The sequence below is a fragment of the Lemur catta genome, chromosome 5, assembly GCF_020740605.2.
Source record: "Lemur catta isolate mLemCat1 chromosome 5, mLemCat1.pri, whole genome shotgun sequence".
NCBI classification, from domain to species: Eukaryota; Metazoa; Chordata; class Mammalia; order Primates; family Lemuridae; genus Lemur; species Lemur catta.
Window position 1 is genome coordinate 35498399 of NC_059132.1, and position 16621 is coordinate 35515019.

At 58.4% G+C, this 16621-nt stretch overlaps 1 protein-coding gene across 4 annotated transcripts in view; it reads left to right on the plus strand.

The window, feature by feature from the left end:
• The window catches only part of IQSEC1 (IQ motif and Sec7 domain ArfGEF 1), a 169332-nt gene that overhangs the window by 21193 nt on the left and 131518 nt on the right, over positions 1–16621 (plus strand). For 3 of the 4 annotated variants that reach the window (XM_045551502.1, XM_045551500.1, XM_045551507.1), the window contains exon 2: positions 2433–2477. The exons of the other annotated variant lie outside the window; for it this stretch is intronic. In XM_045551502.1, the coding sequence (XP_045407458.1) occupies positions 2433–2477 (45 nt within the window). The remainder of the gene's footprint in view (positions 1–2432; positions 2478–16621) is intronic. 4 annotated transcript variants of the gene reach the window in all.

Sequence of the window (16621 nt, forward strand, 5' to 3'; positions counted from 1 at the left end):
CTGAGGTGTCCAGAGCTGGGTCCTCAGCAGGCTCAGTGGGCCTCTGGGTCCCGGAGTGCACGCTGCATCCAGCAGACAGTTCTCGAGCTTCGCGGGTAGACTTTGGTGACCGTGCTGTCTGGGTGGCAACGACTGCACACAGTTCAGTTCTGTGGGCCCGTGTATCACAATATGGTAAGGTGTCACTGTACCTCCCTCATGGGGCTGGGGTGAGGACTGAGTTAATAAGTGTAAAGTGTTAACACTATTGCCTACCACTTAGGAACGGCTCAAAAAAATGTTCACAGTTATTAGGGAAGTGGGAGAAAGAAGAAGAGAGGAAGGGAAGGAGGAAGAGTGGAAAGGAACAGGGAAATAAGAAGAAAGGAGTCTGCAGGGGGCAGAGCAGGGTAGGCAGTCAGAGACGGCTGCACAAAGGAGTTGACATTTTAGCAGGGTTTTGAAGAGTGAATAGGAGTTTGCTGCTGGATGAAGAGGCAGGGAATGGAATGGTATTCTAAGTATACTCAGCCACACCTTCAGCATCTGCAAAGAGGGGCATGATTCCATATGCCTCATGAGATTAGATGAGAAAATGTTTGGAAAAAGCAGCCATCAGCAGGTGAGCTCCCTGCAGGAGCTAAGGAGATAGCTGTCCACGCTGTGGTCAGCAGCACCAGAGCTGGGAGCTAAATCCATTGCTGGTGCAAGGCAGCTCCAGGCCTGGGACCAGGGGGGAACCCAGCCCTGTTTTGTTGCATCGCTGCTGCATCTTGCTAGTATTGCCATGTGGGGCACATCTGCAGCTGAGCAGCCAGGCTGGGGGCCTGGGGACAGGTCCTCTTGTCCAGACCCAGGGCTTCTGAAGGCCAGCATTCCTCACTATGCCCAGCCTGGTCCTGGCACAGCGGGGGCGGGGGAAGGGAAGGCCTGCTTGCCAGCGCTGCCCACTCTGCCTCCTTAAAATCCTATTGTCTGCCCCAGGGCGGGTCCGGGACTGTGCCAGCCCAGGAAGAGAGCTGAGGCTGTGCTGAGACTGCCTGCACGTCTTCGTCTCTCCTCGGGCTTTGGCAAGGCGTTGCTGGCACACAAGCAGAGCTGCTGCGCCAATGGTGTGTGGCCCTGGGTAGGCTCCGGCTCCAGGGCCGAGGGAGCCATCTGTGGCCTCTTTAGCTAGGGCTGGAGCAGGCGGGGGTGCTGGGCTGTGACATGAACCCCAAGGGGTGGCGTCTGGAGCAGGGCCTGGTGCTGGGGATTCTATTCGGCAGAATGTGGGATCCAGCAACAGTGATGCTTGAAGCAAGACAGGAAGTGGCTGAATCACAGGTCAGCGTGGGGACATGGGAAGGAGGGTCAGCCTCCAGCAGTGGAGGGGTTTCCATCTGGGCTCTAGTAAGAGGGCAAGCAGGGAAACTGAGGCTGAAGCTTGGGCTGCCCATGGTGGCCACCTGGCATTGGCTCAGAATTTCAAAACCCACAGTGGCCAAGCATAGGCCCACACGAAGCAGGAGCCCTGAACTTCTGAGGCCTTGGGACGGGGAGAGCCGTGTGGGGTGGGTGTCCCATGTGGGAAGGCGGCGTGGCCTGGAGGAGGGGGCCGGGTGGCCTTGGAGGAGAGGTCTGCAGGGCTGCGTCTGGCATGGCAGCAGGTGCTCCCCAGGCGGGCAGGGAGAGGCACGTGGCAGAGGGGCTCCCTGCTTGGTGGAAGGCGCTGCCCACCCCCACATACTTAGGAGGTGGGGTGCGCCCCAGGCGGAGCAGAGCCTCACATTTCCTGACAGTCCTTTCAGATGCATGTGTTGCCCTGTGAGAGATAGACTGTTGCTGTTAATACTCCTGTTTAACAAATGAGGAAACTGAGGCACAGAGAGGTGAAGGGACCTGCATTAAATACCATGGCTAGTCAGTGTTGGAGCCAGGGTTTGATCTGGGTTTGGGTGGCTCCCAGAGCCCACGCCCCATTGGCACAGACGGAACTTGGTCCGAGGAAGCAGGCCGGAGCCAGGCTCCTGGGGCCCACGTGCAGCGCCGTGTGCGGGCAGGGGACCAGGGCTTCGTGTCCGGCATGGAGCGCCGGCGCCCACGCCGTGGTTCTGGGAGGACTCCTGATGTGGGCCTCACTGGGAAAAGGGCATGGTGGTTAAATCCTGGCCCAGCCCACTGGGCTTCCTCTCCTCTAGCCTCAGTTTCCCCATCTGAACAGGGAGAAGTTGGACCTAATGGTGCCCAGGGCCCTTTGTGGCTGAGCCCCCTGTCGTGGTGGGAGGGTAGAAACAGGCCGTTGCTCTGCTGACCCGTCAGAGGGAAAGAAAGCACATGGTTTCTTGCATGTGGGGGCAGGCGTTTCCCGGGCCTGTCCTGGGGCCACCGGGCGGAGTTTGAGCAAGCGTGGCCCCACGGGGTCTGTTGTGTGTGGGGCCATCGGTAACCCTGTCTCACTTTCGCTCCCTCAGGAGCTCCCTGGAGACCGGAAGCAGCCTCTCCACCGACCGCTACAGGTACTGTCTTGCCCTCCTCTCCAGCCTGCCTCCAGAGCCCTCGGGCCCACGCCAACCTCTGCACCCAGGGCGGCCCCCAAGAGACCATCAGGGAGATTAGCCCCCCATGTAGCCCTGGAAAATTCCCCCAAGGACCAGAAGTACTGCTGACATGTCCCCTGAGAACAGCTGCAGCGTGGAGTGGTCCCCACAAAGACCAGGGCTGCAGCTGAAGATCCCCCAAAGACCAGGGCCCAGCTGAAGGCCCTTGAGGATCAGGCTGCAGCCGACAGTCCCTCTGAGAGCCAAGGCTAGTGGGTCCCTGAGGACCAGCGTCCACCGGCAGTTCCCATGACGACCACGGCTGCCACCCAGGGGAGCAGCCTGATGGTTTCTGTTGGCTTGCAGCCTACACTTGGTGGAGGCTGGAGTGTCTGAGGGTCTCTGCCCCCTGTGCTTTGTATCTTGATGTTTCCATCAGATGTCTTCCAAAAAGAACATACTCTGTTTCCATAAAAAAAGCGTTGGCGACTGCTGTAGAGGAAACTTCCCTGGATTGGAAGTCACAGAGCTTGGCTCCCAGTCTCCTGGGCAAGAAAGACAAGTCACAGGCGGCTCATTCTGGGGATGGGGTGGCTTGGAGGGCCTCGTTTGCCGCACGGGTATGGCCCTGGGAGGGGGCTGTCTGCGCTGTGTTGCAGAGGTGGCTAGATGTTGACCTGCCGCTGTCTGGAGGCAGAGAGAGGAGCGACCTCCAGGAAACGATCTGTGTGAGGACCCTGCGGGTGGGTGCGCCAGCGCGTGGCGGCAGGGAGGCAAGGGAGGTGCAGGGTCGGCAAGAGCTGCGTCCTGTTAAGGAGCTCGGCTTCTGTGAGGGGGGCTTCTGAACAAGCCCAAAAGGAGACCCTCGGGGTGGTGAACCCCGTCACTGGAGACACCAAACAGGGGCTGGGCCCCATGTGCCGGGTCGCAATAGATGCTGCAAAGCAACGAGACGGGTGTAGCGACCGGCTGAGTTGGCAGCACCCTGAGGTGCGCTCCTGGCGGACAGAGAGCCAGGTTGTGCACCTGTGTGTGCGTGCGTGCGTGCCACACAATCAGGTAGTCCCATCCGTGCATGCCCACAGTCACACCCACTGATAATCAGCGGTGTTTACTTTGTGGAGTGAAAGCTGACAGTCCTCGTGACTGCCCAGCGAGCAGGCCTGTTGTCAGCCCACTTTGCAGAAGTCACTTGCTCAGGATTGGAAGCCGGGAGGCAGAGCCAGGATTTGAACATTCGGGTGTCCGGGGGCGAGCGCTGCCCAAACCCATAGCACACTGCCAACCCTCATACCCATGGCTCCCAGTCTCCCACGCTCATACACACGCACACACAGACTCCAGGACATTCCACACTCAGTCCTTCCTGCAGTCAGACCCTTGAGCCTTCACTCTTGTGCACAGACTCATGTACACCTGCACAGACTCATGTACACCTGCACTTGGACACACCCATGGCCACACCCCATTTGGCACATATGTGACTGCACACACACTCATACACACACACACGCGACCCTGCCCAGCTGGCTTGGGGTGCCAGCCAGTCTGTGGGCGTCCGTGTCAGGGTGGGCTTAGCCCCAGAGAGGAAGGTTGAGGAAACTCCAGTAGGCAGCTGAGCCGTTGGCTTCTCGAAAACCCACCCGCGTTGCTGATGGCAGTGTGACTCCACTGCATGTCACCCTGCTGGCCAGCCAGTCGGGACCTTGCTCAGGGCCAGGCCAGGAACGCTCTGGAAGGAAGGGAGGGTAGATGGGGCTCTTTGTTCCAGGGTGCAGGGGCTGGGCAGGTCCTGTGTGAGTCCCCTGCCTGCTCAGGCTTGACCGCACACTTCTCCATCAGACTGGGCAGGGCAGTGGCCACGCCTGGGGGCAAAACCAAAGACCCAGCGCTGCCCTCTCTGGGTGGACAGAGCTGGGGGTCAGAGCAGAGGCAGCAGGACCCTCCTCCGTCCAGCCGTTGTTTCCTGAGCACCTGCAGCTGTCGGGCCCTCGGGAAGCCTCAGCAAATAGTCCTGTTGGCTTCGCGGAGCTTCTGTGTCAGGCAGGGGGACAGGCAGCAAAGGGACAAAGAGATTGGTTTTTAATATGTGTCCGATGGTGATAAGACTATGCAGAAAACTAAATCTGGGTAAAGGGATGAGAGAGTGATGGGAGGGTGGCAGGGAAGCCCTCTCTGAGGAGGCACCGTTTCACCTGAGACGGGAAAGGAAGGAGGCGAAGCGTGTCCCAGCATCCCTGGTGGGAGCAGCGGTGCAAAGGCCCTGCGGTGGAGATGCTTGGACCTCTGAGGAACAGCACAGAGGCAGGTGCTGAATGGGACCTGCCCCATTCCTGTGACCTTGCCATCACGTGCATCCTGACTCCCAGCCCTCACAGCAGCCTTGGCCAAGGTCATGTTCCCATTTCACAGATGAGGAAAACTGAGATCCAGAGACCAGAAGGAGCGTTGGTGCCAGACCCAGGACTGGGATACAGGGCTCTCACCACGACCAGGCCTCATGCCCTTTTCGTGCAGTTGGAGGCGCCAGCTTTGCTGCCAGGCGCGAGCCTCTGAGAAACCCTGCCCTCGGGCCGGTGGAGGAGGTGCCGTGCAGCCAGCCTGGCCTGGCCCCGCCGCTCTGGAGGCCGTGCACAGCCTGGGAATTCAGAAACAAAGGTCCCAGCCAGTAATTGCCGCCTTTCAAAGGCGCAGCCGGCTTCCTCTGCCACAGGCGTGAGAGGGAAGCTAATGTCCTTGTCCCAAGGGAGGGGGTGGGCAGCACTTGCGGGCGGCTGGCCCGCCTGCGCTACCTTGGCAAACAGGCTCCTCACCCTCAGCAGAAGGCCACGTCCCCTCCTACCCCGCCCGCCCCAGGTACGAGCCAGCTTATGGGGGGGGGGGTCCTGCGTCCAGCCTGGGCCCCTCCCGGCGATGCCGGGTGTGTCCCTCCCCTTCACTGGCCCTGCTCCCCATTGGCACAGCCATTCGGAAAGCCTGTCCCACCCTAGCCCCTCAGGGCGGGTGGCTCCAAGGAAGTTACTTTATGGACAGGGTTTCTCAACCTGGCACTGCTGACCTTTGAGCTGGATCATTCTGGTGTGGGGGCTGTCCTGTGCTTTATGGGATGTCTAGTGGCATTGAAATGCCACTAGATGCCAGCACCCCCTGCCCAGCTGTGACAACTAAAAGTTTTTCCAGACTTTGGTGTATCTCCGGACACCCCCGCGGCAGGGCCAACCAGGTTGTCTCTGGTTGGGAACCACGGCTCTAGAAGCCGCCTGTTTGCTAATGACAGGCTGAGAAAATGCCCGCCGGAGGCAGGTGACTTTGTTCTTCGGCTTTGCTTGGAGCAGACTCAGGCCCCTGGAAGCCAGGCAGCCTCGCTGGGGCACGCAGGGCCCAGCCTCCTTTGCAGCCCCAGCTCCCACCTGAGGCTGGTGTTCCCGGGACATCAGCCCGCCTGGGGGCAGCTCCAGGCTCTCTGTGCAACCCCCTGGAGATGGGGTCTTTTCTGAGCCTCAGCTTCTTCATCTGAAGGGGAGGAGAGGGGTTGAGAGGCCTCCTTGTCTGGATGGAATGTGACCACTGCTCTGCGGACGATGATGGGCCCTAAAGTAGCCAGAGGGGACGAGTGTGGTGCACCTAAGCGGGTGCTGTGTGCTCTGAGATGCTTGTTACTACCCAAGCTCCTTCCTTCCTTCCTTCAAGAAACAATCCTTGAGCCGTGCAGCGGGCCAGGCCTTGAAAGAGATGTGGTCCCTGCCCTGGAGATGCTGGAGGAGAAAGTCACAAGTAAACAGATACATAAACAGGATCATTTCAGAGGGCGGATGGTCCCGTGGAAATCCCACAGGGTGGCGAGTGGCAGGGGCTGCTTGGGCTCAGGGCTGAGGAGGAGTCGGGGCAGGACCTGGCTGGCTGTGGAGAGGGGCCGGGAGGGTACTCCTGGTGGAGGGAACTGCACGGAAGCCCTGGAAGGGCATGCTGGGCTTGAGGGCATGGAGGTGGCCGGTGTGTTTGGGTGTCAGGAGCCTCAAAGTGCCAGGCGGTCAGCAGAGGCTCCAGGCCCGGTCATTCTGTGGCCAGGAGTTTGGCCTTTATCCTGGGAGCAGCCAGGGTGCTGCGCTCGGGGTGTGGGGTGGAAGAGTGACCTGGTTGTGTCCCTGCGGCTGGCGTGTGGGGAATGGCAGAAGCCGGGACCAGCCAGGAGGAGGGAGGACAGTCAAGGCTGGACCAGCGATTCTGCCCCTGTTGTCTGTGACTGCCAGGTTCCATGGGCCTCTGAGCCACCCATTCGGCCTTGGGTCCCCCTGCCCAACAATGCCCCTGGCTGGCCACGGCCCCTCAACCCAGCCGTTCCCTGCCACCCTCCTACCTCCCTGGGTAGCGACAGGAGTCCCCTCCTGGCAGCCAATGAGCGGCTGTCATCGCGGTTCCATTTTAGATTTTATCAATGTGTCCCCGTCGCCTGGGCAACGGCTCTGGGCGGCCCTGTCAGTCTTTCTCCACCTGCTTTTCAGAGCCAGCTGCCCCCACCCCAAGCACCATGTGGCTCCACAGTGAGTTTTCCCTCACACAGGCCCAACCGGGATTCCGCCAAACGTAATTTATCTGGCAAAAGAGGCTGGTGTTTGTCGCCTCGACCCCTCCCTGCCTGCTCCCCCGGGGTCTTCCCTGGCGTCGGCCCCTCTGGGCTAGGCAGGTGGGTGGACAACTGCCCCGCCAGGGCGGCTTGGCCGCCGGGAGCCCCAGGACCTGGTTGGAAGAACAGACTTTCAGAGCCGCCGTCGGGAGCCTCAGCATCCATGCCCCCCAGGATGACGGGCTGGGGGTCTCCATAACTGGACACAGCCAGAGCTGCCCCAGTTTGCTCCAGGGACCCCCAGGGGAGCCCCAAGAAGCACCAGCCACCAGAAGCGGCAGCAGCATGAGGCTGGCTGGGCGAGCCGCATGAATGAGTTGCGAGGCTTTTGTGCTCGCTGCTCTTTGTATTGGAGGCGGGTACTGTACGAGCCGCGCCGGGCAGGGCTGGGCCATGTGAGTGGGGGCCGCCGTGGCAGGGACCAGGGCGGGCTGGAGCGGCCAGTCCTCCAGCCCCCGCCAGCCCCCTCCAAGTCTCTCTGGAGACCTTGCTGCGTCCGGCTGGAGACTAGGAGGTGAAAATGCTCAAGTTCAAGGCCTTTTGCCTGGATTACTGGCAGTTCCTGTGCCTGCAGCCACTGCACGGGGCCTACAGAAGGTAAGTCAACCCTCTGGGGAGGACCTTGGCCACTAGGGCAACGAGTCCTGGAGGGAAGTTCGCCTTGAGCCTGCCTGACTGCAGGGCTTCCTCGTCTCAGCACAGGGTCCCCACCACTGGCCAAGAACAGTGGTGGCATTTGCCACTGTTCACTTTACAACTCAGCAGAACTCTTCGCTCCTCTCCCTCGAGCCCCGAAGCAGGCAGGGTTTCTGCAGAGGGCTGGTCACCCTGGACTGCTCTGTGGCCAAGCATTGTGCTTGCCCCCTGCTGTGGGGTCAGCTCTGGAGCAGACTTGCCCCTGAGCAGGCCTGACCCCACAGGAGGGCAGGGCCTTGCAGGGCTGGGGGTCCCCAGCCTGGCTCTGCCACAGCACACTCCTTCCGACCTGTGGGCTGCTGTGTCTGGTGGGTCCCGCTGCCTCCACCCCAAGCACAGGTTTGGGGAGGCACAGCGGGGGCAGCCCTGGTCTGGAGGTCAGGAGACCGGAGTTCAAGTTGCTTCTCTGGCTGTGTGACCTTGGGCAGGTCGCTTTCCCTCTCTGAGCCTGTTTCCCCATCTTTAGGGACCTGGACCTGATGACATGTAGTGGGATTTGGGGACTGCTGCCCGAGGTGACGTGGTTGCAGGCACCGCCAGCCTGAATGTTCACATACCCAGCACCGTCTTTCGAGTGTGTGCGTGTTCTGTGCTCCGCACACCTCGGTCAGGAACACCTGTGCCCGGCCAGCAGGAGAGCTTCCCGGAGCCATCGCTGTGGTCGCCTCTGACGGCGTGTGATTAAAGACCTTGAGGCGGGAATGGTCCCATCTGTTCTGGGGGAATTAGTCTTTCCTGGTTTCACACTCCGGGAAGTCTGCGGCCATTAGCATGCAAGCCATTCTGGGAAAGCGTGGGAGCTTTTCTTGTTCCTTCCAGTGGGCTTTCTCCGAAGGGGGTGGGCGCCGAGGGTCTCGCGGCAGCCGCAGAAAGGAAGTCCCCGCTCTTGGGCGGGTGCCAGGGAGAGCGGCCCGTCTGCGTCTGATCAGCGCCGGCGCCTGGCGGGCCTCCGCGCTGCGCAGTGACCAGCCTTTCACCCCCACCCCGTTTATTTGTGTAGCCCCGGGGAGGGCATGTCCTGGCTTCATGGAGGAGGTGACAGCCGAGCTAGTGGTGAAGCACCCAGAGGAGTTTGCTGGGCTGAGGTGGGAAGGACAGGTGTTCCAGGAAGAGGGAAAAGCCCATGGAAAAAACCCGGAGACTTTAAAAGGGAAAGGTGTCTGCAGGTCGCGGGGAGAGCCCACGGGCCTGGGAGGGGGTGCCAGGGCTGGAGCCCAAGACCCGGCTCTGGGCTTTGTCCTGCAGTCCTGGAGAACCCGTGACGGGTCTTGAGGGATGTGGCAAGCAAGGGTCCCACTCTGGGCGGTCCTCTGGCCCAAGTGTGAGCGGCCTGGCTCGGCCTCCGGGAGGAGCAAGTGCCAGCACCCCGCCGCCCTGTGGCAGAGGTTCTCGCCCCTGCTGTGCCCCAGAGACAAACGGGACGTGGTCTTTGAGGAGCTCCCAGCCAAGGGGAAGAGACCGTGTGAGCACACCGTGAAAGTCAAGGATGGGGGACAAACAGAGGTGGCACAGAGATACCAGCATCACCAGGGAGGTCACGTGGGAGAAATCTAGGAGGCTTTCTGCAGGAGGTGGCATCTGAGCTAGGCCTGGATGTAGAAGCAGGAATTTTCCAGGCAGGGAAGGCCCTGTGGGCAGCAAGCAAGGCCTGGCCAGTGTCTGGGGTTGGGCCTCGGCCTGGCAGGGTTCGGAAACGCTCTGGGCTGAGGCTGAGGCATCCGGCACGTGTCAGGGGAGAGCGAGAGGTGCAGGAGGGGCAGCCGATGCCGGCACTGAGGCTCCCTGGGCGCCTGCTGTGCGGGAGCCTCTGTTCCGAGCATCAGCGCTGTGCACTGACCTCATGAAGTGGGGGTCGTGATCGCCCCATTTTCCAGGTGAAGAAACCGAGGCACTAGGAGAGGTATCTTGCCCAGAGTCATGTGGCCGCTCGGGGGTGCAGCTGCGGAGGACGCTGCCGGCGAGCTCTGGCCATCCACCTTGCAGATACACGCTCCGGGCTGGGCGCAGGCCCCTTTCCATCCGTTATTGACCATAAATAAGGGTGATGTGTCAGCCGGGTGGGCAAGAACTCGTGCTCTGTGGTCGCAGCTCACCCTGGCAGGGAGCTTAGAAAAGTCCCTTTCCCTCCATGCCTCTGTGATAGGAGGGACGGCGGATGCTGAGCCCACCTCCCGCAGCCCTCGTGGGGTTTTCTAGGGAAATGCCGGAAAAGTACATGATGTGTGGCGCTTAGTAGGGGCCTAGCAAGTGGCTGTCGTGTCCCAGACAGACCCTCCCCGAGGAAGGGTTTGTGAGTGGAGCCACTTGGCATTTTGCCTAATGCCATATTCCGTTGTTTAAAACAGCCATGCAAAACTGAGGAGTATGAAAAGGGTGTTTTGCAGACAATGCATAATTAACCACTTCTAAACACAGGGTGTGCCAGGCTCCCTTGAAGCTGTTAATTATTCTTCATTAGTGATCTTAAATTAATGTAAGATAATCTTGGAGTTCTGCCAGAGTCTGGGACTGGGGGAGGAGCAGAGAGCTGCTTTTCTCAACCAGAAAGCGGAAGGAAGTGTTTGCGGGCACCTCCCGCCCGAGGCCCTCTGCACAGGCCCTCGCTGTGGCCCAGAGGCTGTTGCGGAGGCAGCCAACCCTCCCCGCTGTCCCGCTGTCCGCAGAGCCCGGCGGGCCTCGGGGTACTCTGGTTAATGCAGTAGTTCAAGCGCAAAGGAGATGTGGAGCGCCGGCTACCCGCTGCCCAGACTCGGCAGTAACCCGACGTGGTGGACGCCCCCAGACCCTCAGACCCTGTCCCGGCCCTGCTGCCCCAGCACCCAGCCTCAGCACACACCCTTGTTTGGCGTTTATATTTCCCGTGCACGTTTTTATCACTTTGCTGACACAAAAGTTTATATGTTTTTAAACTTTAGATACATGGTATCATAACCTGTTACTTGCTTTTTAAAAAATTTTTAATTGTGGTAAAATACATAGAACATACAATCTACTGTCTATATTCTCGGGTGTACAGTTTGTGTGGCGTTAAGTACATTCACACTGTTGTGCAGCCAACACCACGATCTGTCTCCAAAACTTTCTCATTTTCCCAAACTGAAACTAGGTCCCCATTAAACGGCTCCCTGTCCACCCCCACCCAAGCCCTTGGCACCCACATTCCACTTTCTGTCTCCATAAATTTGAACTGCTCTTGGGACCTCATATAAATGGAATTACGCAGTATTTGTTCTTTTGTGGGTCATTTCACTTAGCACTCTGTCCTCAAGGTTCATCCATGTGGTAGCATGTGTCATAATTTCCTTCTGTTTTAAGGCTGAATAATATCCATCGTGTGGCATTGTGTGTGGTCTGCCTGTCAACAGCACTTGGGTTGTTTCCACCTTTTGGCTGTTGTGAATAACGCTGCTGAGAACACGGGTGTGCAGATGCCTCTTCAAGATGCAGCTTGCTTTTTCACTCAACATTTTACTGGTGAGATTCAGCCGTGATGCTATGTCAAGTTCTCGTCCACGCATCTTCACTGGCATGCAGTGTTCCACTGTGCACATGTGCCCAGTTTAGACACCTCTCCTCCCACGGATGTGCATTTAAGTGCTTTCCCATTTTTCGATATTACAAACAGGGCTGTAGCACACATTCTTGCCCCTTCTGCTGTGCTTAGGTGCAGGCATTGGCGTGAGGTTTGGACCAGGATGGTACGTGAGGACCGTCAGCTTTCCTGGGCTCAGTGAACTTGCTTTCCGCAGTGCTTGTGGCTGGGTGTGGCCTCACCAGCCGTGGTGAGTGCCCCACGTCTCCACGTTCTTGTGACACTTGGTATTAAAAGCCGGATGATATTTTTAACGTACAAAGGAGAGAAGGAGAGAGATTCAAAGAGAAGGATGTGTAAACACCATGGGTCGGCACCTGGAGCTCGACTCAGTGGGGTGCAGACCTCCCGGAGTGAGGGTGAGACATGCGTGTGCTGCTCCCTTGGTCTGTGCAGTCCAGGTCCTCCGTGGCGAGGGGTCTGCAAGGGCGACTGTAGCCCTGCCGCTGGCTGGCGTTGCAGCCTCACCTCTGAGCCAGCTGTGGGTGCGTCGTCTGGTTCCCGGTGGAGGGTGGTGTGGATCACACCAGTTGTCAGGGTATTTCCTCGTGGGCCTCATCTCCCAGCAGGGGCAGTTCAGTCCAGCGAGGAGAGGCTCAGCAGTGTGCACCCAGGGTGGCTTTGCCATTGAGGGAACATGGCGGCCTCCGAGGTCAGGCAGGGTGGGAATCCAATCTGGCTACTCAGATAATAATAATAATGACACTTATTGTTATTCACTTTCATTGAGTGTTTATATGTGCTAAGTGCTTTATATGTGATATCTCTGTTAATCCTCACAATAGCCTTGTGAAATGGATACTATTATTTTTTTTTCCATATTTTAGACAAGGAAACAGACCAGACAGGTCAAATGACCTGCTTAAGGTCACAGAAATGAAATGTAATTAATCATCCCAGGTGATCAACTCCATGAAGCTACACTACCTTGTGTATCATCCACACTGATGAGTAATAATACTTCCTGATTATCCCTGTAATCCCAACACTTTGGGAGGCCAAGGGGGGAGGATTGCTTGAAGTCAGGAGTTTGAGACTAGCCTGGGCAACATAGCAAGACCCCATCTCTGCTGAAAAATTAGCAGGGCATGGTGGCATGTGCCTGTAGTCCCAGTTACTCAGGAGGCTGAGGCAGGAGGATCACTTGAGCCCAGGAATTTAAGGCTGCAGTGAGCTATAATGACTCCACTGTATTCCAGCCTGAGTGAGAAAGTGAGACTCTGTCTCTAAGGAAAAACAACAACAACAACTTCCTGAATCCATGTAACTGTTCCGGTTGCTATGGCAGTGTAACAAATTTCCCCAAAACTTGGTGGTTTAAAACAGCAAAACTTATTTTTTTCCCATGGAACTGTAATTTGGGCAGAGCCTATTCTACTCAATGTCAGTGGGAGGTTCTTAAAGACTGGGGGCCATATTTCTAGGAGGTCTTACCCACCCACCTACCCATTCACCTTCCTACCACACACTCACCCACCCACTCACCCCTTTCTTCACCTTGCAGCTGCTCCTGGCTGCCAGCTGAGACCTTAGCTGGGGCTGTCAGCCAAAACACCTACACGGGGCCTCCCTGCGTGGCCTGGGCTTCCTCGCAACATGGTGGCTGGATCCCAAAGCTAGAGCAATCCAAGAGAAAGAGAGCCAAGTAGAAACTGTCACCTCTTAGGACCAGGCCTCAGAAGCCAGGCAGCATCACTTCTGGTGCATTATCTTCATTGGGACAGTCACAGAGTCCTGCCCAAGCCCATGGGGAGGGGACTTAAACTCTACCGCCTGATCAGGAATGGCCAGGTTCTGGCAGAACTTGTGGGACAGGAAATGAGGTTGTGGCCATTTTTAGAAATCAAGTCTGCCACAGTGACCATGACAATCCACTCTGACCCTCAGTGTCCTGGGGGTAGGAGAGGCTCCTAACAGGTGTGAGGGTGCCCGCAACACAGTGGCGCTCAGTAAATGGTGGGTTTTCTTTTTATCAATAGAGCAAGTTCAAATAAAATGTAGAGATTTTTCAAGAGAGGGAGCAATCGTTTCAGGAAGGTGGGAAGGCTTCTTGGAGGCGCAGAGCTGAGACGGGTCTTGAGGGGTGAGGAGGATGTGCCAGGCCCGCTGGGGAAGACAGCTTGCTCAGCAGAAGAGTTGTGAAGAGGACATGAGGCTGGTGCCGCGCAGGCTTCCTATCTAATCAGGTCTTTGGTGGAGAGCGACAGAAATGACCTCAGGCCAACTCGAGCACAAAGGGAGTTTACTGAGCCACTCTTGGGAGTTCAGAGGCTCCCTGGACACTGGAGAAGTGCATTAGGAACCGGGGCAGCTGGGGTCCCTCCTCTGTGCCCCCAGGGGCAGGCTTGCAGCTGTGACCAAGGCCAACCCAGGGAGCCCCCAGCCATGTGCTGCCACTCAAGTAGTGAAGACTCAAGAGAGGGTTTGATTGGTCAAGCCCAGGCCAAGTCCCAGCCCCTTGGCAGTGTTGGGACATTAGTGCAAGGGAGTAGGAAGTAGGAAGGAGCCTTCAGGGACCCCTTGGCTTCCACTGGGGACAGGATGCAGGCATCTGAATTTCCACCCCCAGCACTGCTCTGTGTGGACGAGGCCAGGCCCTGGGTTTGGGGGACGAGGGCGGGTGTGTGTTGGGCAGTGCAGCTTGCCCTGCAAGCATGGCCTCCTGGCTCAGGCACTTCCAGCAGACCAGTGAGGCCCAGAAGGGGGCGTGGGTGAGAAATACACCAGAGGATCAGTTTGACCAAATTTCCAGAGGCCTTGAGAAGCTGGTCTTGAGGTTAAGTGCCCTGAAGGATAAAGAATCAAGCATGCAGAGCCGAACCAGCCACAGTCAGAGAGAGGGGCTGGTCTCCCTGGTGGGCCAAGAGCTGCCTGGCCTCCACCAGCACGTCCTTGGCGGGCCGGCCAGAGGGCGTGCAAAGCCAGCGCTCCAGTCTCAATGGGCTCCAGGACGGTCCCGTCTTTCACTGTGGCCTCTCCTCCCGGCAGCCTCCTGTGTTAGCAAGACCCCACTGGGGGCGAGAGGGTTCATGGAGATTTGATACAGGCAGACATTCTTGCTGCATCAAGACCTTACTGGCTTCCCACCGACAAACACTTTTGCCTTTGGCAATTGCTGGATTGAGCACATGAGATGAATGCATCCCAAGTGACTGCACCTCAGCCATTTCTTGGCAGCTGTCGGTGGACAGTCAGCTTTCCTGGGGAAGATTGTGCCAACCTGGGGGCCTCCGCCTGCCACGTCGACTCAGAGGAGGGAGGGGCTGGGCCTCAGTGCTTGCCGGCTGAGTCCCTTCTCCTGGCAGGGCCTGCTGTGGGCTGAATTGTGTGTCCCCCAAATTCATACGTTGAACTTGTAACCCCGCTACCTCAGAGTGTGAGCTTATTTGGAAATAGGGTCTTTAAAGAGGCGATTAAGAGGTAATGAGGTGATTGGCGTGGGCCCTGGTCTAATCTGACTGGCATCCTTATAAGAAGAGGACATCGGGACACAGACACACGCAGAGGGACCACTGTGTGTGGGGGTACATTTTCTCTGTGAACTTGACTGGGCCGCAGGGTACCCAGACGTTTGGTCAAACACGATTCTGGGAGTGTCTGTGACGGTGTTTGCATGAGGCGGACATTGGGCCCGTGGACTGGGGAAAGCAGACGCCCTCTCTGATGTGGCTGGGCCTCGTCCGGTCAGGTGAAGGCCTGGACAGAACAAAAGCCTGAGGAAGGGGCCGCCTCCTGCCTCACTGCCCACAGGCTGGGACATCCGCATTTTCCGGCCTTCGGACTCACAATGAAATGTGGCCTCCTCGGGCCTGAGGTCTGCCGGCTTTGGGACTGGAACTAAACCAGCAGCTCTCCTGGGTCCACAGCTGCCTGCAGATCTTGGGATTTTCAGCCTCCATAATCGTATGAGCCAACACCTTATAGAAACACATATATCATACATCCTGTTCTTCCCTGGCCCTTGACGAATACACCGTGTGAGACCCAGGGAGGAGACAGCTACGTACAAGCCGAGGACAGAGGCCTCGCTGACACCTTGGTCCTGCTCCTCCAGCCTCCAGAACGGCGAGCAAACACATCTCTGGTGTTGAGGCCGCCCAGGCAGGGGTCCTTGGTCGTGGCAGCCTTAGCGAGTCAGTACGGAACCCCCTCGTCTCCATCTGTGCGGTGGGCGCGGGAGCCACCGCGGGTCGCCAGAAGGCTGCGCTGCCCCGGAGCACGCACAGTGTCCCGCGCACCGGGCAGAGCTCCGTGTGAGGCGGGCGGCAGTCAGGGGTGGGGCGGCGCGGGCAGTGAGGCGTCACCCGGGCACAGAGCGTAGGGCTGTCCGAAACCCGGCAGTCAAGTGAGCGGCACGGCGGCCTCGCACGAGCGTTGCTGTCCACGGCGCCGTGGGGCGGCCGGGAGTCACGCCCTGCGGCCCTTCCTGCCCCGCAGGGCCCGTGCGTGAGGGCCGAGGCCATGTGGGGACAGGTCAGGCAGTGTGGGGCTGTATGTGTAATCATTTTTTAAATTTCAAATCTTTATTAACTTTTTCCACTTGGTTCACTGTGTGGGCTGCTGGGGAGGCTTTTGCATCGGCTCCACTGTGGCTGACACGCCTCGGGGCTGGCCCTGCGCGGCCGTCCACACCTTGCGGGCCGCACCGGGGAAGGAAAGTCATGGCAGCACAGTGTCCCCCAGGCCACCCCTCTGTTGTCCACTTCCGAAGGGCCAGCCTGGGTGTTCTCCTTGGAAGGCCACCCTGGGGACTCATTTGCCCCCCGATGCGTGTGTGAGAGGCTTAAGAATCAGGGGTTGTTTCTCCTTAGAGAACGTCCTTAGGTGAAGTGGCAACTCTGAATGAGACCTGAGGATCAGATAATGGAATTGAATCGATGTTAATGCCCTGATTTTGAAAATCTTACTGATTGTGTCCGAGAATGTCCTTGCATTTGGGAAAGACACTCTGACAGCAAAGGGCTGTAGTCCCCAACCCCTGAGCCGTGGACCCGCACTGGTCCGTGGCCTGTTAGGAGCCGGGCCGCACAGCAGGAGGCAATGGCAGGCGACTGAGCGAAGCTTCATCTGTGTTTGCAGCTGCTCCCCATCGCTCGCATCACCGCCTGAGCTCCGCCCCCTGGCAGATGAGCGGCATTAGATTCCCACAGGAGCACGAACCCTGCCGTAAACTGCGCACGCGAGGGACCTAGGTTGCGGCTCCTTGTGAGA